This window comes from Aquarana catesbeiana, linkage group LG08 (assembly GCF_042186555.1).
Source record: "Aquarana catesbeiana isolate 2022-GZ linkage group LG08, ASM4218655v1, whole genome shotgun sequence".
NCBI classification, from domain to species: domain Eukaryota; kingdom Metazoa; phylum Chordata; class Amphibia; order Anura; family Ranidae; genus Aquarana; species Aquarana catesbeiana.
In genome coordinates this window covers 52,998,411-53,022,125 of record NC_133331.1, presented here as the reverse complement: position 1 = coordinate 53,022,125, position 23,715 = coordinate 52,998,411, and the positions used below count along the sequence as shown (strand labels likewise).

Genomic DNA, 23,715 nt, shown 5'->3' with positions numbered 1-23,715 from the left:
CTTATACTCCACTGCTCCCTTCACCAATTGTTTTTTTTTTTTGGACTCTATCTCAGAAGTACTGATTACGCTACCAATTGTATCACCTTGTATTTTATGTTGTTAACTCTTTATTTTCTTGGAAAATCAATAAAAATTGTCAATTTTCAAAAAAATAAAAGGACACTCGCCTGTCCAGGGATCCAGCGCTTTCCTCCCCCGATCCAGTTCTGCACTGGTCAGGTTCTCAGTGCTGACAGACATGTTTACTGTGGGCAGCCAGCTGTGATTCCTTTAGACTCCTCAGCCGGCTTCCCACTGCACATGTGTAAGCTGCGCTTTGTGAATGGTCGCACAGCCTTAAGGAAACTGTGACGTGTCCCAGAAGGTTTTGGGCAGGGGGAGGAAAACTTCTGGCAGCACCCAAACCCCCCCCCAAAAAGAAGTGTTTCAAAATTGAAGAGATGGGGGGGAGGGGCGCATCATAAAGTGGCCCCTTTAGGGTGAAGTTCCGCTTTAACTTAAAAACCACAGGGACTTAGTGCAAAGTCTAAACAGGAGCATACCTCACACTAAAACTTCAATCCTGCAAGGGTTTCAGCAAACTTTAAAACCAATCCTTAACCTGTTTCTGCATGGTAGATAGGTAGATAGGATAAAGCTGAACTCCAAGCAGATATAAAAGACCGTGCAAGTACCTGAAATCTGCAAGACAGGACTGTGCTGTGTATAACCTAGGGCTTGATAGACACAAATAGAAATCCTTTGGTAGGTTAAACAGCTCACATATATGTATTTTATCTACTTATTTAGCTTTCCGCTTTAAAGTGTAAGTTCACTTTTTCCCAAAAAATGAAAAGGTGAAATAACCCCCTAAACAAACCCTAACCACCCCCATTCCCTGCTGCACTTACCTTTGGGGATCAGCTGTCACTGCCCGTGCAGCAGTCTGGGAATTCTAAAAGCCCCGTTCATTTCCACTTCTCTCCTTAGGGCTTCTGTGACAGATTAGAACAATTCTGATTGGTCAGGTGCGGGCACAAGACCAATTTGACTAATCAGATTTGATCTGTTCCAAAAGCCCTAAGAACCCTTTCACACTGGTGTGTTTTTCAGGCACTTTTGGGCTAAAAATAGCGCCTGAAAAACACCTCCCCTGCAGTCTCAGTGTGAAAGCCCCAGTGCTTTCACACTGAGGCGATGCGCTGGCAGGATGTTAAAAAGTCCTGCAAGCAGCATCTTTGGAGCGGTGTATACACCGAAGCCTGCAAAGCGATTCGGCAGCGGCGCTACACAGGGCACTTAACCCCTTCATCAGCCTCTAGCGGGGGTTAAAAGCGGGCCTTTCAAATCCCCGCAAAGCTTCACCAGCTGCATGGGTAATGACCGCTAATCTTCCACATTCAGCGGGGACCAGAGAAGGGTGTAGGGTGGATCTTACACTTTAAAGTGTTGTTCCAGTCTCCTGTGGAAAAAATAAGTCAGCAGCTCCTAAAACTGTAGCGGTGTGCTAACCCCAGTCGGGCTCACCCGCTGTCTACCGGCATTTTTACTATGGGCACGCGGTTGTGGCAGCTTATGGCTTCACAGCCAGGTGCCCACTGCGCAAGTAGCGTTGCACATCGTGAATGGTGAATGCAGTCTTCTGGGACCTGTAATGCGTACCAGAATACTGCAGGGAGGAAGGAGAACTTCCACTCCGATCGCCCAGATGGTCAGAGCGGAAGTGGGAGCGAGTACCAGTTAAAATCGGGTAAACCCGGCTGCCCCCACCCTGCTGCTCAAAAGTGCCAATTGTTCAAGAGGAGTGGGGGTTGAGTACTTAAAGCAGAACTTCCCCTTTTGGATGGAGCTCTTGCTGTAATTTTTCGGAATGAGTGCTATAAGAGGAGGACTGCCTATAAAGTTATCACATCATCAGTTCCTAATCAAAGCATTAGAAAATACATAACTAGCATAAATAGGGCAGTGAATAGAAGAATAGGAATGGAAGGAAGAAAAGACAAAGTAAAGAAATAAACCTGTTATTATTGAGTTGGTGTTGGAATTGAAAATACTGAGTGCATGAGAAAAAAAATGTCAGAACCTTTTTTTTTCAGTGAACACTGCAAGTCAAAACAAGAAGAGATCTAGGCACCTGATATTACATACAAATCTTGACTTCTATAAAAGTGAAGCTTGGCCCCTCCCCTCCTCCCCCAAGCATCTTCTTTGTTCCTTCAATGCAGAACTTTGCTTTAAATATATTCCTCAAGCCACAAAGAATATAAATCCACTTTGTGTGCTCCAAATACCTTTGAAAACCCAGATATTACCTTGATTGTAGCAGTGACATCCTCATGGTGCTGTGCATTGCCTGTGCACAGAGCAGAGCTGTAGGAGGGGCTCAGCAGGCCCCACCTACTATAGGCTGCCTGCAGAAAACTACAGGAGGGGGCGGAGACCAGACCAGTCACCCTGCAGAAGGAAAGAGAGCAGCAGTGACACTGACAAGTCTCACACTTGGTTACTGCACAGTTCTAAAAAAAAATACACAATTCACCAAGATTCAAGAATATACATCGCTCTTGTTTTTAGGCAATATTTGCTTATTCTGGAGTTCACTATAAACTTAATGGGCTGCCTCTTGACCAATAGGTAGGCTCAGGAATGGGCAGGGGAAAGCTGACTTACAAAGCAGGTGAGAACTCTAAATAGCATGATGAAAAGTAAAAGACATTATGCAACATATTGCAAACATTATAACATGTAACAGAAGAAAGTAATCTTAATAATTTCTGTATTTTTTTTTTTAGAAATAGTTAGGGGTGACAGCGCCTGGCCACTACCGCTAATCAAGAGTCGCCGTCAAAGGCACTCCTCCGCATCACATCGCAGACTCAAATCCCTGTCCAGCAGGAAGTCTTCTGGAAGGACACATTAACTGAACTGGATGAAGAGGCCAGAGACCATCCGAGGTGCCTGGGCTGGGACACTCAGCAGCCAGAACTAGGTTTTCACTCTTAAAACAAACCATAATGCATTTTGCGTGCTCTGTGTGGACAGAATCTGGTCTGGTGTAATGCTGCTGATCGACTATAGAGGGCAGCAAAACTGGTCTTCACTTTTTACCTCTGTCTGTTAAATTTCCTACACTAAAGTGAACCAGTCTTCACGGAATGTGTGAATTAGTCAGAATTATGTTTTCTTGAAGTCAAAAAGAGAGCTTATGTCTAACATGCAATCATATGCAAAAAGTAAATCCTGTTTTTTTTTTTTTTCTCTCATTTTCCTTGCACCTGATTGGGTATTCAAAGTAAACACAGATTTACTTTATATACTAAGCTGAGTAAATATTCACTGTACTAGTGATCAACCTCTACTCCTTTAGTAAATTGGTCCCACTGTCTCCCAGTTTATGAGGAGGAATAACCATGTTAAATATTAGTCCATAGACCGAATGCGTGAGCTCAAGCAACGCAATACTTCAGTTGATCACTGACTTAGGCTGAAGAACCAGACAAAGTATGTAATGCATAAATATAAAGTAAGCCTGCACTGTTGCTATATAGTCATGTAAAGAACTGCATTTTACCCTCTTGCATAATCTGAGCTAGGAGTAGTTCTATTTAATAGACTTCTGAATACAGACTGCTGTTTTGTTATCACAAAATCTTTACATGAACTAAAGTTATATCTTTCTTGTCCATTGAGTAACAAAGTAATTCAGAAACAGTTGGGTTATACTGCTGCCTACAGGAGGTTGGGACACTAATAAACAAAAAAATGGTAAGCCAGCCACCCCCCTTATAACCCCTACTCTTCAAAGCATGCCTCGGTTTTGTTTTTGTTTTTTTATAGGCGGCTTGACATCTTTTCTTCAGCTCTGCTGAACAAGAGGTCTGTCTGTTTTGTTAGTCATCTTCACATTTGTAGTATTTCTTCCTCAATTATCAATCAAGATTGCTTGCTACACGACGCTTGAGCTGGTCCCTGTATAGCAGGTATCTGGATCGGCATTTCTTCAGCACTAGCTTTAGGGGCTGAACCTGGACCCCTCTGAACTGGAAAAAAAGGTGCTGGCCTAGAATGTGACCTTCAGGCCCTGGGCTCTGCATTGTAATGTGTTTTTTTTTTGTCTGTTGTATTTGTTAGCCACAAAGCGCCAGGTCCAGAGCTTTCACAGGTGTGACCCTATCCCTGAAGACTCAGTGAGTAAGGCCGGTTGCACTGAAGCATCGGTAGCCACCAAGCAAGTAGAGAATATTGTGGAGCTCCAGGGTTCAAAGTCCCCCCAACATCTGACATAAATGCGTGAGTGATTCATGAAGAGAGAATGTTTAACAATATAGAAGGTCTGCCATTGTACCATATATATCGAACCTGAACAACGTACATTAGTGTGTCCTGCACTATCCCCAACTGGTGCGGGTATTTAACCCAAACTGCCAACAGTTAATAAACAATGTCCAACCTGTGAAAAGAGCGTTAAAGCAGAGTTCGGCCCAAGTTTTTTTTTTTTTAAAGTCAGAAGCTACAAATACTGCAGCTGCTGACTTTTAAAATATGGACACTTACCTGTCCAGGGCGCCTGCGATGTCCTCACCCGAAGCCGATCTGTCCCTCGGCTCTCGGGTGGCAGCGCCGCCGCCATCTTCGGTAAGTGAATCCGAAAGTGAAGCCTTGCGGTTTCACATCCTGGTTCCCTGCTGCGCGTCCTCACTGGTCCCTGCTGTCTTCTGGGACCTGTGTGTCTCCCAGAAGACAGCGGAGGGGACGGAGGAGGGGCCGGACATGGCGTAGATCACCACAGAGCCTGCAGTGATCTATGCCCGGAAGTGGGAGCAAATACATGGATTATACAGGGATCTGCTCCCCCCTAAAAGGTGCCAAATTTGACACCGGAGGGGGGGGGAATCCGATCAGCGGGTGTTCCATTTTTGGGTGGAACTCCGCTTTAAAGAGCAATAATAAACATAGAACAATAGCTAGTGCTGGTTGGTATGCTCCATCAGTTAATAAATAAGGAGGATATGTGTAGCAGAGCAGTGTCCATCCTTTTCCAGCACAGGTTGCATAATGTTGTATGTGGGGCGAAACTTTGCTGTACAGTGTAACACATTATAGGACTATGCTCACTTAGTGTAGTGAGCTCTCTAGTGGGTTGTCCTCTTCCGTCTGGAAGAACTGATAAACATGGAAATATCCAAGTAAGGATGGTGAAAGTGGGCTGACCCTATAGTGAGGCCTGAGAAGAAAGTCATCTTCAGCAAACGAAAGGGTAGGACAGGCGTGAGTCTATCATTCCAGATACGGGCCAGCAGTGACCCCTGGTGGTAGCTATGATGCAGCATTGAGGGAATATTTGCAGAGTGTATGTCTGCAGACTTGCAGTTTAAGTACCAAGTGTTTCTGTGTCTTAGGGGGAGCAGATATCGGGCAACAATATCAGAGAGCAGTCAGCTTCTCCTTTATTGTGACAGGAGTCGGGTGGGAATCAGGGCATGAGAAAAAAGAAAGAAAAAAAAAGTGGGTAAATCATGTTGTTACTTATCTGGGTGCTTCTCACTGTTCAAGCCAGGCAATTGCTGCATCAGGATCTTCAAAGAAATACACTCTATCTTCTCCCTCCACTCGAAGACGTGCAGGGAACAGCGTTGCATATTTTATGTGTTTGATGCAAAGGTGTCTTTTGGCTTCCATGAAGGTCTTGCGTCTGCGCTGTACTTCTGCAGGAAAGTCCGGAAAGGCCGCAATCATCTTGTTTCCAAAAGGAATATTCCCTTTCTCTCTGCTTAATCGCAGAATAGTGTCTCTGTCCCTGAAGTTGAGGAATTTTGCAATAAAAGTGCGAGGCGGTGCAGCGGTCGGTGGCGGTCTACCAGACATGCAGTGCGCTCAATCGATGGCGAAAGTGGGGGAGAACACCTCTTCGCAGTATGTGTCACAGAGCAGTCGTTCAAGGAATGTGGGGGGGTCCCTCGACCCCCTCAGGCTGGCCAATGAATCTAAGATTGCAGGGGCGGAGTCTGTTCTCAATGATCTTGTTTCTGCAGGAGTTAACCTGCAGCTGCATGGCATTTGTGGTGTTCTGGAGAGGGGGGAGGAAATCCTCCAGGTTTCTCAGACGGGTCTCTGCATCTGTGATCCTCTCCCTCAGTTTCTGAAAGTCCTGTCTCACTAGGGAGATGTCAATTTTAACCTCAATTCTGGCTGTGAGTGTTTGGCAGGCTGTGATGGCTTCTTGGCAAACTGTGATAGCCTCCAGCACCTTCGCAGTGTCTGCTCCTATGGATGCCCCCTCCCCCGGCGTGGCGCCACCATCTTGTCCCGGGGGGCGGCAGGGGTTTCATTGTCTTGCCGGCAATATTTATCGAGCTTAGCCGCCGTGTCTGTGGATATTTTTGGCAGAGACATGGGCTAGGGAGATACCTGTTGTAGCGGCAGCAAAAGTCGGGCCTCGGGCAGTGAATAGGCTCCCAGGATAAGCGGTACAGGATATTCAGCCGGCGGAGCTCAGGTCACTAGCGTCCTACCTCATGCTGCTGCAGGCCACACCCCCCCAATCAACCCCTTTTACCTACAGGGTTAGCCAGGACCAGTTAACTCTGCTCCTTCCCTAGTTAGGCCCTGTCCCCTCAGTGGTACTTTCTATTTCTTGAAGCACTGGACCTTATATCTACCTCAGCACTTTTCCTGGCAACCATACTGTGGAATGCTCAAGTGATCTTCCCCGAAGAGGATTGTTTTTTTGGACTCTTGTGGACCAAACCTTTCTGAAGGGCCTAACACCTGTAGGCTTCAGCTGGATTGAGTTTCACTGGTGCATGACATTGCAAACTGTTGGTCACGAAGGGGCGAGGCTGTTCAGCTCAAACCCTCACTAAAGAAGTCTACACTGTGTGTACTATTGTTTTTTTTTCTTGCCTGTCAGGGGAAATCCCCCTTCTTTCCCTTTCAGGGCTGTAGGTTGTTGAGGGAAATTCCTCCTTTTGTTGACTCTGTCTTCTCCAGTTTCCCCGTCTCTTTCAGGGGACTTGCAATTTGAGTGAGACATCCAGTTGGTCTCTATGGACCAAGACATCCCTGGCACAACCCATCAGTGTCTTTGGGAGCATGTAGTGGTCTCCCCCCAAGCTCTGCTTGCTGGAATGTCCCCATACCTGTGATATTAGTGTGGTTCCTCTAGAACAGACGGTCCCTGCTTTGTTGTAGGATCTCACTGTGAGGCGGTCACCTCTGGGTTTCTCTTAAGCATTGCAGGACCTTCACTTCTGGGAAGATTTGTCAGTTTCCCCTGTGACAGGTCAAGTCGCCTGATCCCTCTATACTGGATGACACAGGGTGTTACACTTGACTGCACTTAGAGACAATGAATTGCTATCTGGCTTTCCTCAACTCGTGGATACTGTAAGATGAGGTTTCTGCAACTTGGTACTCCTCACCTCTTGCATAGCAGGAATTTTCCACCTCAGGATGGATCCCTGGATTGTGTGCAGACAGAACATGCTGGGATCCTGTTGCAGCTACCCACTGTAGGGAATAGAGTACATCCAGAGGCCCCAATAGGACCTGAGCTTTGGGAGATAGGTCCTTCTGAGGTTGATCCAGTCTCATGAGGAAGGCCCTTCAGATTCCTTCCTCTTTTTTTGTTCCTAATCAGGTGAATTGTCTGAGCTTTGTGACTAATGGGGCGTACACACGGTCGGACTTTTCAGCTACAAAAGTCCGACAGCCTGTCCGACAGACTTTCGACGGACTTGCGGCGGACTTTCTAACGAACAGACTTGCCTACACACGATCACACAAAAGTCCGTCGAATTCTTACGTGATGACGTACGACCGGACTAAAATAAGGAAGTTGATAGCCAGTAGCCAATAGCTGCCCTAGCGTGGGTTTTTGTCCGTCGGACTAGCGTACAGACGAGCGGATTTTTCGACCGGACTCGAGTCCGTCGGAAAGATTTGAAGCATGTTTCAAATCTAAAGTCCGTCGGATTTGAGGCTGAAAAAGTCCGTTGAAAGTCCGGAGAAGCCCACACACGATCGGATTACCAGCCAGCTTTAGTCCGTCAGCGTCCGTTGGACTTTTGTAGACGAAAAGTCCGACCGTGTGTACGCGGCATAAGATTTCTGCTTCTTGCTCCAAGGCTGAGGGTGCTTTACTAGTCCAGGGTGACACTGCTGCTGCTTAGAACCATGTTTTGTGGTTAAGGTTAGGCAGGATTTGCGGAGTTCTATGCTAGACCCCAAAGTGGATGGGTTCCTGTTCATCCTTTTGCAAGTCTGCCATTCACATGCATCAGCCTGGGGTTACAGTATATCTTTATACCTGCCTACCCTTGTACGGATGTCCATCGCTTATCCTACCTCTTCTTCGGTCAGACCAATTTCATGGTTGGTATACTTTTAACTATCCCTTTCGTATATTCTGCTGTGAGGTCTCACTTCCCATGATTTCTTGTTCTAAGATGTCTGACCAGGCAACACTTTTTCATGGAACCTCCCTTCCCTGAATCTTAAGGGTTAGGTTTTTAAGGCTTGGACCTTCTGGTGGTGACCAGCTCGTCTTCTCTTTGTCAAAGTTTCCCCGTGGAGGCCTGTGTTTCCAGGCCACTTTTCCTATGTTTTTTTTTTCTGTTGACCACATTATGTTGTTGGTCTAGATTTTTCCTTCTCAGGTAATTACATTGTTCCCCTGTTGGTTCTTGTAACCTCTTTCTGGTTTAAACTCGGTGTGCTTCAAGTAGTATCATTCCCGTTGGTGATCTCTTCTGTCCTGGTCTGGAGCACCAGATTGATCTGTTGTGGCCTCTCCTTTGTTGTGTGCCAGTTTTGGCATTGCTCTTCCAGTCACTCCTGCTTGCAGATGTTCCCAAATCTTTTTTGGGTCTGTCATTGGCTGTTGCCCACCCCTCAGTTGGACTCCTTTTGAAATTTAACTCGCCTATTTCTGAATTCCTTTGTCCCTTAACGGAAAAGGTTTCACGGTAAGTACAAAGATGGTTTCATTTGAGTAAAGGTGGAGTCTTGAGTCATGCACAAGTTTGTTAAATTTCTTGTAGCTAGATTCCCCGCTATATTGTCTGGATCCATTCCTGTCCACCTTGAGGCCTTATCTCTCCTCCTGCTGAGTTCTCCATAATGTATAACATTCTAGAAAGGATGGTGGGAATCCATCATAATGGACACAGCAAATGTGCGGACTCTGGAACTTAAGGCAGGGACGGTGAGATACCCTTATAATGGGCTCATAAGTTGTGTATACCTGGAAACTCAGCACATGGATAGTGGAAGCACCTCATAATGGCCCACAGCAGTTGTGCAAATCCAGAAATATCAAATTAAGACCAGGCCTTTTTGGTCCAACTGTGCAGTATTTGACCTTTAAATGCAGAGTTTTACATTATCAATTACTTATTTAAAAAGTATTTTACATTAAATGCCTACTTCATAGGCTGAATTACATATGGCCAGTTTAAACACAGTATATCTTTTTTGTTACATAATGTTTGTAGCACCTATTTAATGTAAACATTTTTTTTTATATTGTATTTATAATGTCATTTGTAGAAGTATAAATTTGTCTACATATTTAAAATATATTTGTATATTTGTTAATATAGACTGTAAAGTGTTTTTCTAAGATGAAAAAGTGTGTGTATATTGTCATTTATAATGATGCTGTGATGATAATTGTGTGAAAATGAAATTCTGAAATGGTAGGAACAACTTTTCTCCCAACTCTCATCTCATCTCTCACCTCTCAGGTTTCTTCCCCCACCTCCTCGGTTCTCTTTTGCTTCCATCAATCTCTGTCCTTCACCTGCCTCTGCCCTTCTTCACCCATCTCCTCTGTTCTCCCACGTTTCTGTCCTCCCTCACTCCTGCTCTTCCTCACCTGTCACTTATGTTCTGTTAGGTCCTAGTATGACTTCATTTCTGTCCTTCCTCCTGTGCCTTAGTCTTCCCTCATGTTTGTCCTCCCACCTCACATCCCTGTCCTCCCTCACCTGTCTCCTATGTTCTCTCCCATCTCTGTCCTTCCTCACCTGTTTCCTTGATTCTTTCACATCTGTCCTCCCTCATTTCTTTCCGTCAACCTCCACACCTGTCTCCTCTATTCTCTCACATCCCTGTCCTTCCTCATCTGTTTCCTTGGCTCTCTCCCATCTCTGTCCTCCCTCACCTGTCTTCTTGATCTTCTAACGTCTCTGTTCTCCCTCATTTCTTTCTGTCGTCATCCTCCCCTGCCTCCTCTGTTTTCTCACGTCTCCTCGGTTCTCTCACATCTCTGTCCTCCCTCATCTGTCTCCTTGGCTCTCTCCCATCCAGTGGCGGCCTATAATCAAGGGTGCAGCAGCGCCGCCCTCTAATTTACATACGGGGCGCCGAACGCATGGCTTCCAATGGGGTTTCTTTTTTTTTTTTTTTTTTTTTGAAGCATGAGGCTCTAATAGGCTTCAAAAAATGGTGACAATAGCCAATGAAGTTTTGCTGTTGTCACGCTGATTCTCCTCCCGGACAATCGGGAAGTGGGTCTTGAGACCCGTTTCCTGATTGGCCGAAAGGAGAAGCGATCCTATTGGCCTAGGAGGAAACACAGGAGAAGCCATCACCGTATACACTGCCCACGCCATTGATGGGTTAAGTGCAGGGCGGACTGACAGGAAGGGGAGGGGGGGTGTGCGCAAAAAAAACAGCAGCCACTGCTCCCATCTCTGTCCTCCCTTACCCGCTTCCTCAATTCTTTCACGTTTCTATCATCTTCCTCTCCTGTCTCCTCTGTTTTCTCATGTCTCCTTTGTTCTCTCACGGCTGTCTTTCCTCACCTGTCGTCCCGGCTCTCTCCCATCTCTGTCCTCCCTCAGCTGTTTCCTCGATTCTTTCTTTCTCCTCCCTCATTTCTTTCTGTTGTCATTCTCCTGTTTTCTCACATCCCTGTCCTCCCTCAATTATTTCCTTCCTCCTGTTTTCTCATGTCTCCATCTTCCCTCGCCTCCTGTTTTTCTCATGCAGGCATCCTCCCTTAGCTCTCTCCTCCATATTCCTATCACTGTTTTCCCCCATTGTCCCTAGAGTAATTGCACAAAGGACAGAATATTTTGGGTCTGCCACCTGAAGTGCGTCTAGACAGAGATATGTTACAGTAATGGTATACCTCCTCCTGAAAGGTCTACTGGAATTTCAAAGTGTAATTTTTCTCCCTGCAAAGAAAAAAATAAAACCTCACACTGATTTATAGACTTATATTTAATTTTTCCTTTAAGATTTATAAAATACTGTCAAATACTTTGTGAACACAAACTTCTGACAGAATATGAGGGAAGCTGTGCATGGCTGGTCCTCCTTCCTAGACGCAGTTTGGTGTTTGTGAAGAATTATGGAGCACAGTGTCCCGATTCTCTTCTATATGTCGTCTGTAGTCTGTGTGCCATATCTACTCCACGATTGTCAGTTTTGACTGATTGTACATCTTGTATAAAAAAAAAAAAAAACGTTTTTGTTAATTTAAAAGTATTATCTGTGAGGCTTCCGCTATTAATAACCTCACAATGTGATCTTTCATGGTTCCGCAGCACAAAATGTTGAGATCAGTCCACCTTATTCACGGGAAAAAAAAACGTCCTTTTGTTATATATTGTAAAGTCCTGTGCGGGGCGCTTTATATTAAAATAGATGATAAAATGTGAGTTAAATGGCAACATAAAATGGCAAAGAAGTTTTGCTTGCTTCCATTCGTGTAAGTAAATGGGATTCTCCAACTGGGGCATAGCAAAGTTTTTTTTTTAGTAACCTTTTCACCATGTTTCATGAGCATATTGCTCTATCGTAAAAATACATTCCAGATGCCCGATAGCCCAGACATTGGCTAAATGTGCTAAAACAGTGGGGGAGTCCACTACGGATACCACTCTGGGGCCCCAGTCAGCCTATTTTCTCAGAAGAGGTTGCTACTGCCACGGGGGGGAACAAGTGGCAAATGTCTTGGCTTTGGTCCCTTGGAGCACCAACATGTGCAATGTAAAAAGAGGCCCCCCTCGCTGGAGGATGGAGGTCTGTTGTACTTCACCACAAAGTGAAAAGTCTCTGGCATCCCATAAATTAAATGACAATCAGACACAAGAGTCTTAGTCCATTTAGAATATTATGTTGTAATTCTAGCTGGCTCCTTTCTTCTCCCATTCCTAAAAAAAAAAAAAAAAAAAAAAAAAAATGTATGTATTATTATTATACAGGATATATATAGCGCCAACAGTTTGCACAGCGCTTTACAAAATGAGGGCAGACAGTTACAACACAATTTAATATGTATATTATAGTGTTATTCATAAAGACAGTAATCCACAATAACCAGTAAGTATTCTGCTTTCTCTATCATGACTATACTAATCCTAAATGAGGTTGCTGGGAGTTGTTGCACTTTGTATAATGGTTCAAGTACATTTAAAGCTGTGAAGACCCGAGATGTATTCCTGCAGTATAATGGGTAAGTATGAGTGCAGCGCTCAAAAGACATAGAAATAAATTCATAAAAGCCCAAATATAAAATCTATGTTAATAGTGTAGAATCCCCACATCAGCTTCTGTGAGATAAATGTGCATACACACTCAACACCACTGTGAGGCTGGGTTCACATATGCTGCGACCGCGGTCCAGTGCATCCCTGTTCACAGTTTAGAATCATGTCCGAATTTTTGCCTAAATCAGAACCAAAGATGCACAGGACCCTTTTTCAATGCGGACTGCAGCCGCCCCGGTGATGTGTGAACCAGCTCCATTGAGAGCCGATTACTCTCCTGTCATGTGAATTGGATGCGGGGAAACCTGCATCCAATTTGCATGTGTCCCCACTCTGATGTTTATTTTTTTTTCTCCCATGTCTCCCCTAAATTATGGTCTTTTCTTTACAACTACAGTGGCTTGCGAAAGTATTCGGCCCCCTTGAACTTTTCAACCTTTTGCCACATTTCAGTCTTCAAACATAAAGATATAAAATTTTTATTTTTTGTGAAGAATCACCAACAAGTGGGACACAATTGTGAAGTGGAACGAAATCTAAAGGATATTTTAAACTTTTTTAGCAATTAAAAAACTGAAAAGTGGTGCGTGCAAAATTATTCGGCCCCTTTACTTTCAGTGCAGCAAACTCACTCCAGAAGTTCAGCGAGGATCTCTGAATGATCCAATGTTGTCCTAAATGACTGATGGTGATAAATAGAATCCACCTGTGTGTAATCAAGTCTCTGTATAAATGCACCTGCTCTGTGATAGTCTCAGGGTTCTGTTGAAAGAGCAGAGAGCATCATGAAGACCAAGGAACACACCAGGCAGGTCCGTAATACTGTTGTGGAGAAGTTTAAAGCCGGATTTGGATACAAAAAGATTTCCCAAGCTTTAAACATCCCAAGGAGCACTGTGCAAGCGATCATTTTGAAATGGAAGGAGTATCAGACCACTGCAGATCTACCAAGACCTGGCTGTTCCTCTAAACTTTCAGCTCAGACAAGGAGAAGACTGATCAGAGATGCAGCCAAGAGGCCCATGATCACTCTGGATGAACTGCAGAGAACTACAGCTGAGGTGGGAGAGTCTGTCCAGAGGACAAAAATCAGTCGTATACTGCACAAATCTGGCCTTTATGGAAGAGTGGCAAGAAGAAAGCCATTTCTCAAAGATATCCATAAAAAGTCTCGTCTAAAGTTTGCCACAAGCCACCTGGGAGACACACCAAACATGTGGAAGAAGGTGCTCTGGTCCGATGAAACCAAACTCGAACTTTTTGGCCACAATGCAAAACGATATGTTTGGCGTAAAAGCAACACAGCTCATCACACTCAACACACCATCCCCACTGTCAAACATGGTGGTGGCAGCATCATGGTTTGGGCCTGCTTTTCTTCAGCAGGGACAGGGAAGATGGTTAAAATTGAGGGGAAGATGGATGCAGCCAAATACAGGACCATTCTGGATGAAAACCTGTTGGAGTCTGCAAAAGACCTGAAACTGGGACGGAGATTTATCTTCCAACAAGACAATGATCCCAAACATACAGCAAAATCTACAAAGGAATGGTTCACAAATAAACATATCCAGATGTTAGAATGGCCAAGTCCAGACCTGAATCCAATCGAGAATCTGTGGAAAGAGCTGAAAACTGCTGTTCACAAACGCTCTCCATCCAACCTCACTGAGCTCGAGCTGTTTTGCAAGGAAGAATGGGCAAGAATTTCAGTATCTCGATGTGCAAAACTGATAGAGACATACCCCAAGCGACTTGCAGCTGTAATCGCAGCAAAAGGTGGCTCTACAAAGTATTAACGCAAGGGGGCCGAATAATTTTGCACGCCCCACTTTTCATTTTTTTATTAGTTAAAAAAGTTTCAAAAATCCAAAAGATTTCGTTCCACTTCACAATTGTGTCCCACTTGTTGGTGATTCTTCACAAAAAATAAAAATGTTATATCTTTATGTTTGAAGCCTGAAATGTGGCAAAAGGTTGAAAAGTTCAAGGGGGCCGAATACTTTTGCAAGCCACTGTATGCCCCTTGCAAGTCAGATGGACATTTTGCCCTGCTAGACAGCTATACTTTATTAACTCGTGATTAGTAAATTAACAAGCATCACCCCCACCTCTAACAGTATAAAAATAAGCATCTTTATGGGGAGAGTACATTTGCTGCTGGGGTTCTCTCTATAAGTGGGGGTATTTATTTAAGTGGGAGCACTTCCACCTCTGTAATTAAGCGAATGCACAAAGCGAAAGTACACAGGTAAATACTTTGAACACCACCACACAGGTGACCGTGTTTACACCTTCAGCTCTCATTCCACTCAACATGCGCTCTCTACCACTCCTTCTGACACTTGTGTCCTCTCGCCTTAAACTCTCTTTCCTTCACCCCTCTTCTCCACCCCACACCTTATATATGTCACCCTCACTTCTGTCCTCTCCCTATTACTGCACTCTAACTCTTCCTAATTCTAAATCCACACAGTAATAAAACCTCCAGGACACTGTGGCATGTCCCTTCATATAAATCACACTCCCATATTACCTCCCTCACCCTTCTGCTTCTCCTAACCTCTGGGGATATATCTCCAAACCCTGGGCCTCCATCACTTAACAGTACCCAACACACCCATTGCCCTGCACCCTCTGGCAGCAACCACAATCCACAAAATTTGGTTTCCATTCCTCTTCTTCACAAAGCCTTGCTCCCTTTGGAATGCCCACTCTGTGTAACAAACTCACTTCTCTCCATGACCTCTTTATCGCTAACTCATTTAATCTCGCCATTACTGAAACCTGGCTTCATGAATCCAAACTACTTCTGCTGCCCTCTCTGGACTCACTCCCCCTGACCCAATGGACGGAACGGAGTGGGAATCCTCCTAGCCCACATAGCACCTTTCAGGTACTTCACCCATCTCCCTCTCTATCACTCTCCTCATTTGAGAGACATTGCATTTGTCTTTTCTCTCCAGTTTCTCTAAGGATAGCTGTGATCTACTGGCCCCCTGGACCAGCATTCAGCCTTTCTTGATAACTTCTCTGCCTGGCTTCCCTACTTTCTCTCTTCTGAAATCCCCATCCTTATCCTTCAACATCCCTGTTAATACCAACACTCCAAGCTACTTCCAAAGTTCTCAGTCTGACCTCCTCCTTTGACCTGACGCAATGGATACCAGCTTCTACTCACTCTGACGGGAACATCATTTCTTTTTTAACTTTTTTATTTATTTCAAAAGAATAAGACAACAAAAAAAGGAATAGAACAAAAAAAAAAACCAAGAGAACAGAAAACCATTTTCCATGGTAGCACAATCAACTATGATAACAAAGCAAAACAGCATTCCCCTAACCAAGGAGTTGTGACCAATTTGTTCATAACTTATTAATGAACATATTTTCCTCACCCTGGTCATGAACTTAAAGAAACTGACCCCAGGTTCAGGGTCCCCAAAAAATAAATGTATATGGGGATTGTCATAGAAAATGAGTATTAATCATCACCCCCCTTCTACTAGGAAGAGGCCAAAAAAAATAACAAAATTACTAGCCCCCACACACCAGATATTAATAATTTTCCTCCTCTCTCTCCCCTCCCCCCCCCCTTCTTCCAAAGGGCAAGAACCCATGTCATACATGAATTCCCAACTAATTGAAGTCAAGAGCCCGGGTTGGAGTTCCTTCATTCCTCCGGTATCTGGGATTCCATCAATAAGACTCCTTCCTTCCTCTGAATTGATGAAGGAATTCCAGGGAGACCATATTTCCTTATATTTCTCTTGTTTCTGCCTTTCTGTCCAAACCAGGTTTTCCAAACTGTTCAACTCTTCCACCTTCCTAAACCACATGCCCACTGAGGGTGCTTGTGTCTTTTTTTCCATCTAAGAGGGATACAGGATCTCGCTGCATTCAAGAGGTGGCACAATATTGAGTTTTTGTATGTCTTAAAGGGGTACAATCATTACTTCCGTCATTCAACCCCAACACTATAGATGAGGCTGCTAAACTTTTCTCTAATGTCCACCTTACCACCTGCCCCCCAACCAATTTTGACAACCTACGCCCCATCTCCTTGCTCCCCTTTTTATCCAAACTCCTTGAACGTCTGCTTTACAACTGACTGAGCGACCACCTCACCAAGAATAAACAACTTGATGCCCTTCTGTCTGGATCCCGCCTTTAACACTCCACGGAAACTGCTCTCCTAAAATTCACAAACGATCTGCTAAATCCAATGGACACAATTCTATACTCCTACTCTTAGACCTTTCTGCAGCCTTTGACACAGTGGACCACCCCCTCAAAAATCTCCACGCCTTTTGTCTCTGTGACTGTACTCTTCGCTGGTTCTCACCCTTTATCCAACTGCACCTTCAGTGTCACTTACAACTCTACTTCCTCCTCTTTTCTTTGTCGGGGTCCCCCAAGGTTCTGTTCTTGGACCTCTTATTCTCCATCTACACCTCCTCCCTGGGTAATGTAAGTGTCTACTACCCCTCTCTGTCAATCCCTCCACTGGCTTCCACTCACTCAAATTAAATTCAAAATTCTAACAAAGCCATCCACAACAGGGCCCCCAGCTACATTACTAACCTAGTCTCAAAATACCAACCTACTTGTTCCCTTTGTTCCTCCCAAGACCTCCTGCTCTCTAGTTCGCTCGTCACTTCCTCCCATGCTCGCCTCCAAGACTTTTCCCGAGCCTCTCCTATCCTATGGAACTCTCTACCCCAATCTGTCCCACTGTCTCCTACTCTGCTTGCTTTTAGGCGATCCCTGAAAACCCTTCTCTTCAGAAAAGCATATCCTGCCCCCCACCTAACAACTGTACTTTTACTTTCTCCATCAGTGCCTAGCTTCCATGGGGATCCCACAGGCATGTAACACAAATACTTACATTCATCCAGCTTAGACCAATGTAACTATTTGAAAGAGAAGAATGGGTTTGGCTTTTTTTTTCCCCAATCATACTTACCTAGGTGGATGCAGTATATCGGTCTGATGGCTCGGTTCTGTCAGCTCCCCGAGCAGAGAGCTGCTGACTGTCAATCAGCAGCTCTCCTCCACTCTGCCTCCTCCACGCTCACTGGAGCACTGAGATGTGGAGCGTCTCGCTGAGAGGGCTATCAGTCTAGGCACCTGGTGGATCCAGCATTCCTGAGTCAGGACGACGGTGCCTGGACTGATATTGGTGACGTCAGCAGAGAGCGGACTTTCAGACTCTGTTGAAAACAGGTCAGAGGAGTGCAAAACAAATTGCACTGCTGTGACCCATAGGAGAAGCCCAGCCAAACGAGCTCAGTCTGGACTTCTCTTTTTTTTTTTAAAAACAGAAGGAATATTTATTCAGATAATTTATTATTTATTTCAGGTACTTATATAGCGCCGTCAATTTACGCAGCGCTTTACATATACATTGTACATTCACATCAGTCCCTACCCTCAAGGAGCTTACAATCTAAGGTCCCTAACTCACATTCATACATACTGGGGACAATTTAGACAGGATCCAATTAACCTACCAGCATGTCTTTGGAGTGTGGGAGGAAACCGGAGTACCCGGAGGAAACCCACGCAGGCACAGGGAGAACATGCAAACTCCAGGCAGGTAGTGTTGTGGTTGGGATTCGAACCAGCGACCCTTCTTACTGCTAGGCGAGAGTGCTACCACCACACCACTGTGCCGGTTACAGGTTAATCACAGCGGGCGTTACAACAATAGATAATATAACATTCCAGAAGGGTCGAGCAACAAAAAAAGAAATAAAATTAAATGCATCAAGTAAGCAAAGTACATGAGGGTTACACCCAGGAAGAAATTGAGGACAAGAGGACTGGACTTCTCTTTTTAAAATGCAAAGTCTATAAATAGCAGCTTGTATGACATTTCTGAAACATTCTATAACCCTTTCATAAAAGAACATTTGTAAAAAAAAATTGTGCCGGCTAAAACCTGTGTAGTGTCCACACACTGTGTCTTAATAGAGAAGTGTATACATTGTGCAGTATGCAGCCTGATGGATTTGTGTTGTGTCTCCCTCTCCTGTAACCTGTTTGTGTATGATGCTTTTGCCATGTGAGAGGGTCAGTGTTGTCTTTGTGCCTCTGTGTCTTCAGCCTGTTATAATTACCTTGGCTTTCTGTAGGACGGTGCCTTTGCCAGTGGTCATAATAGACAACGGTCGGGCTTTGAGCGCCATTGCACAATTGACTGGCGAGGAGTCTGGAATGTGGCTCGGGCTGTTGGTTTTAACCTGGAAAATATTAAAATTGTGAGAAATTGTTATGAATCAAAGCAGAAACCAATTCCTATGGCCATACTGTAGAGCAGGGGTGTCAAACTCCCATTTAATCTTTGGCCGCATCAGCAGTAGGGTTGCCCTCAAAGGGCCAGTTGTGCACTAGGAGTGAGCTACGTACAAAATGCAGGGTTTAGGGATGTGCTACGCATAGAGTACTGGGTTCAGGAGCGCGCTGTTTACAGAGTGCAGGGTTGAGGAGTACCTGAGGGACCAAGGCAAAGTTGTCTTTGTAAACACAGAAGGCTTCTGTGTTTACAGGTGACAGTGGGGAGCAGGGAGTGGAGGGTGAGAGCCCGAGGTGCCTGTTCCAGCTGAAAAACAGGGTGTGAGGGCCACATGACATGGCCTAGGGGTCTGGATTCGGCCCACGAGCCTTGTGTTTGACTTATGTGCTGTAGAGGATAAGCGTTCAAAATTCCTGTCTTGTTTACCCATCATCTAGAAAATTATGAAGTCTGTATATCAAACTGTTTATAATCACAAAAGAAATAAAAAATTAATGCAGCTCTGTATTGCAAGTAGTGTCACTGGGGGGGAGGGGGGGCCGCCTCGGCTCACTCACACCACAGTTGGTTTATTGGTTGCTGACCAACCATTAGATCAGCAGTCAGCATCCTCCATTGGAGACCCCCATTATATCAGAGTCACCTTATATCAGCACCTCCTTTTACAGACCGCTATTACATCAGAGTCCGGTGAAAGGTGTCCAGTATTGAAGTGGTTTTTGGGCTTTAACCACTTGAGGTCCGGGCCATAGCCAAATGACGGCTACAGCGCGGACCTCAATTTCCGGGAGGCCGTCATAGGACGTCCTTCCCTTTCCTCCTTCCCCGTGCGCGCTTATGAGCACGGATCGGGGAAATTCTGTGCTGGCCGTGGACACAGCCAGTCACGGATCACTGTAAATGGCCAATCACAGCACGATCGGCGGTGCCAATGAGAGATGATCTCATATGTTTACATTTGAGATCATCTCTCATTGCCGGCTCTCTCTCTTCACACAGAGACCGCGTGTGAGGAGAGAGGATAGCTGCAGCGATCTGTGCCTTCAGTGCTCCAGTGAGTGAAAACATTTTTTTTACAGTGATAAAAAAAGTACCCAAACAGTGCCCCATCAGTACAGTGGGATCTGTGTCCAGACATCTGTGCACATCTGCAATCAGTGCCCACCTGTGCCACCTCAGTGCACATCTGTGCAATCAATCAGTGCCCCTCTGTGCTCATCAGTACCGCCTCATCAGTGCAGGCTTAGCACACACCTGTGTAGTCGCATCACCACCAGCAAGCATGTCCAAAAGAGGCTTTTCCGCCGAGGAGGCGCACCAGATACTTTCCCAGGCCGACGAGAGCAAGGGGGAGCTCTCTTGTTCGGATTCCATTTCAAACTCCGATTCTGAGTAAGATGTAAATTATGAGCCAGACCTCAGTAGTGGAACACTGAGTGACTCAGAGAAGGAAGATATTCGGGCCGCCAAACGAAGGCGTTCCAGTGAGGAGGCAGTGGCATCCACCAGCACCGCAGTACCTCGGCAAGAAAGGCCAAGGACCCATGCCAGCCTTCCCTATGCTCTTCAGAACCCCTTGTGGCTTTCTCTTAATTCAGGAGAAGCCCCCAGGTATCTGCACCCACTTCCGGGAATAGCTAGCCGCAAATGCCCGCCCACCCCCGTTGTGTTCTGGGAAATACACAGTTCCCACAACACAACGGGGACCAGTGTAGACGTGCAGCGCGACTCGCGCATGCGCAGTAGGGAACTGGGCAGTGAAGTCGCAACACTTCACTTCCTGATTCCCTGACCGAGGATGGCGGTGGGGGCAGCCGAGAGACGAGCGATCGATTGGCTTTAGCTGCTGACATCGCTGGACCCTGGGACAGGTAAGTGTCCATTTATTAAAAGTCAGCAGCTGCAGTATTTGTAGCTGCTGGCTTTTATTATTTTTTGTTTAAGTGGACCTCCTCTTTAATTTTTACAGAGGACATGCTATCAACAATTGTGGCCCAGTGCAACCTTTATGCACAGCAATTTATTTTAAATAATCCAACGTCCTATTATGCCCGTCCCTACGAGTGGAGAGACCTAACGGTGGAGGAGTTCTAGGGTTTTTTTAGGCCTCACATTTTGTATGGGACTCACCAAAAAAAAAAAAAAACATCTTGAATTCCTATTGGTCAACCCACCCCATGCCAATCTTCTCCAAGGTAATGATACCAGATACCTAATGATAATGAGGTTCCTTCATTTCAGTGATAACACCCAGTGCCCTCCCCGAAATGACCCAAATTATGACAGGCTTTTCAAAATTCGTCACTTTTAAATAATTTTTCTGAAGTATTCCCCCAGCTGTTTACCCCGGACCAACACATATGTGTGGATGAGTCCCTTGTTAAATTTAGTGGCAGGCTTAAAATCAAACAATTTATTCCCAGCAAAAGGGCCCGCAATGGGGTGAAGGTATGCAAATTATGTGACCGAGTCACAGGGTGCATGTATGCCTTCAAAGTGTACGAAGGGAAGAACACTCAGCTGCAACCCCCTAATTGCCCAAACTACTTGGGATCAAGCGGGAAAATTGTTTGGGACCTCATTTACCCCCTACTGGAGAAAGGCTACCACCTGTATGTAGACAACTTCTACACATCTCTGCCCATGTTACACAACCTTCACCGGAAGAAGACGCCAGCATGTGGCACCGTAAAAAAGAACCGGAAGGGCTTTCCTCAAAGTCTTGTCAATAAGAGGTTGAGGAAAGGAGAAATGGCAAGTCTGCGGAACAAGGAGATTTTGGCAGTGAAGTGGAGGGACAGACAGGATGTCTACATGTTGTCTTCGATCCACAATGATACCTTCGTGAAAATCCCTAAAAGAAATGGCCCCATCCAAAAACCAAAATGCGTTTTATAAATATATTTTGTTCATGGGGGGAGTCGACTTCAATGACCAAATGTTGGAACCATACCTTGCCACAAGACGGACATACCATTGGTATAAAAAGATGTTTATAAGATGTTCTTAGTCGACTCTCTGAACGCCACCCTCCCAGGCCAACAACGTAAAAAAGAATGTAAGGTGTGTACCAGAGTAGGAGTCAGAAGAGACACATCTTATTATTGTGCCCAATGTCCTTCCGAACCAGGCCTCTGCATAGGTGAATGTTTTCGTTGTTACCATGCTTCAATAAATTATTAGTGAAGTATGGTAAACGTAATCCTCAGTTCCTGCCTTCACACCCCTTATGCCACTGCCTGCTCTGTAACTGACCCTGGCTTGTTATTCAACCATGCTTCTGCCTAACGATTCTGAACATAACGCTGCCTGATCTGGAACTGACCCTGGACTGTTATTCGACCATGCTTCTGCCTAATGATTCTGAACATAACGCTGCCTGATCTGGAACTGACCTTGGACTGTTTGAACATGATATTTTCCTGCCTCTTGGACTGATCTTGTACCCTGCAACTGAACTAGTGGGGTCTCACATATGTGAGGGGCTCCAGAATTGTTTTTCTGGATGAAGAAAACTATTTTTTTTGTTCCTAGATTAGGGTCCTGGGGGCTCAGAGGCTTCAAAGAGATTTGGGTGGGAGAATCCTCTACCCCTGTCCCCATTCTGTCCTGAACGAGGCCCTACTTCTGCCTGCTGCCTGTAGGACTTACTGCCATTATGTCTCTGCCTGTTGCACTGACCACACCACATGTTCCTGCCTACTACCAGGACCAATATTTTTGGCACTTCTGACAATATCTCTGCCTGCACTAACCTTGGACTGTATATGGACAGTATCCCTGCCTGCTGTCTGGATAATTGTGTTTGCCGTTGCTGACCAAGTCCCTGCCTGCTGCCTGGACCAGTGCTATCCTCCTGTTTACAACTGCGCTACTACAACCACAGGTAATCTTTTGTTTACGCTTTGCTCAGCATTATGTATTTTGGAGTGTAATTCTTGGTATGTGCATGCTATGTGTCCCTGGAACACCTAACGGTGTTCCTTGCATGTTGGATCTCTGTATGTGGTCAGGCTGTGTAGAAGTCTCACATATGTGGTATCGCCATACTCAGGAGTAGCAGAATGTATTTTGGGGTGTAATTTTTGCTATCTAAATGCTATGTGTTAGAGATATCTTATAAAAGGACAACTTTGTGTAAAAAAAAAATGCGTTTTCATTATTTTTTTCCACATATTCCAAAAACTTCTGGAAAAAAATGAACCGTTCAAAAGACTCATTATGCCTCATAGATTATACGTTGGGGTGTTAGCTTTCCAAAATGGTGTCATTTTGTGGGCGTTTCCATTGTCCTGGTGCTCCAGGGCCTTCAAAAGTGTAATAGGTGGTTGAGAAATGAGATGTGTAATTTATGCTCTTAGAACACCTGATGGGACTCCCTGCCTGTTGGGCCTCTGTATGTGGCCAGGCAGTGAAAAAATCCCACACGTGGTATCGTTATACTCAGGAGGAGTAGCAGAATGTACTTTGGGGGGGGTATGCACATGCCATGTGAGAGAATAAAGCTATTACAATGACAATTTTGTGAAAAAATAAAAATCTTAATATTTCAAAGAATTGTGGAAAAAAAATTACAACTTCAAATAACTCACCATGCCTCTTACCAAATACCTTGAAACGTCTACTTTCCAAAAAGGGGTCATTTGGGGGGCATTTGTACTTTCCTGGCTTGTTAGGGTCTCAAGAAATTAGATAGACCACCGATACATCAGATGTGATACATTTTTTATGATTTGAACCATAGCTTGTAGACTCTAAAACTTTCACACAGACCAAATAATTTCCACTAATTTTGGGTTATTTTTACCAAAGATATGTAGCAGTATAAATTGTGGCCCAAATGTATGAAGAAAAATGACTAATTTGCAAAATTTTATCACAGAAATTAAGAAAAATTTGGGGTTTTTTTTCAAAATTTTCGGTCTTTTTCTTTTA

The 23,715-nt window shown here is 44.9% G+C and overlaps 2 protein-coding genes across 6 annotated transcripts in view; one reads left to right on the top strand and one right to left on the bottom strand.

Annotated features, from left to right (window-relative positions):
* The window catches only part of VWA2 (von Willebrand factor A domain containing 2), a 95,975-nt gene extending 84,779 nt beyond the window's left edge, over nucleotides 1-11,196 (top strand). Inside the window, exon 15 of the mRNA XM_073595852.1 lies at nucleotides 2,775-11,196. Within this exon, the coding sequence (XP_073451953.1) occupies nucleotides 2,775-2,902 (128 nt within the window). The 3' untranslated portion in view covers nucleotides 2,903-11,196. The remainder of the gene's footprint in view (nucleotides 1-2,774) is intronic.
* Nucleotides 11,194-23,715, bottom strand: part of AFAP1L2 (actin filament associated protein 1 like 2) — a 195,598-nt gene continuing 183,076 nt past the window's right edge. For all 5 annotated transcript variants that reach the window (XM_073595844.1, XM_073595847.1, XM_073595845.1 and 2 more), the window contains exons 18-19: nucleotides 18,605-18,727; nucleotides 11,194-12,146 (exon numbers count right to left, since the gene is read on the bottom strand). In XM_073595844.1, coding sequence (XP_073451945.1) covers nucleotides 12,120-12,146; nucleotides 18,605-18,727 — 150 coding nt within the window. In that variant the 3' untranslated portion in view covers nucleotides 11,194-12,119. The remainder of the gene's footprint in view (nucleotides 12,147-18,604; nucleotides 18,728-23,715) is intronic.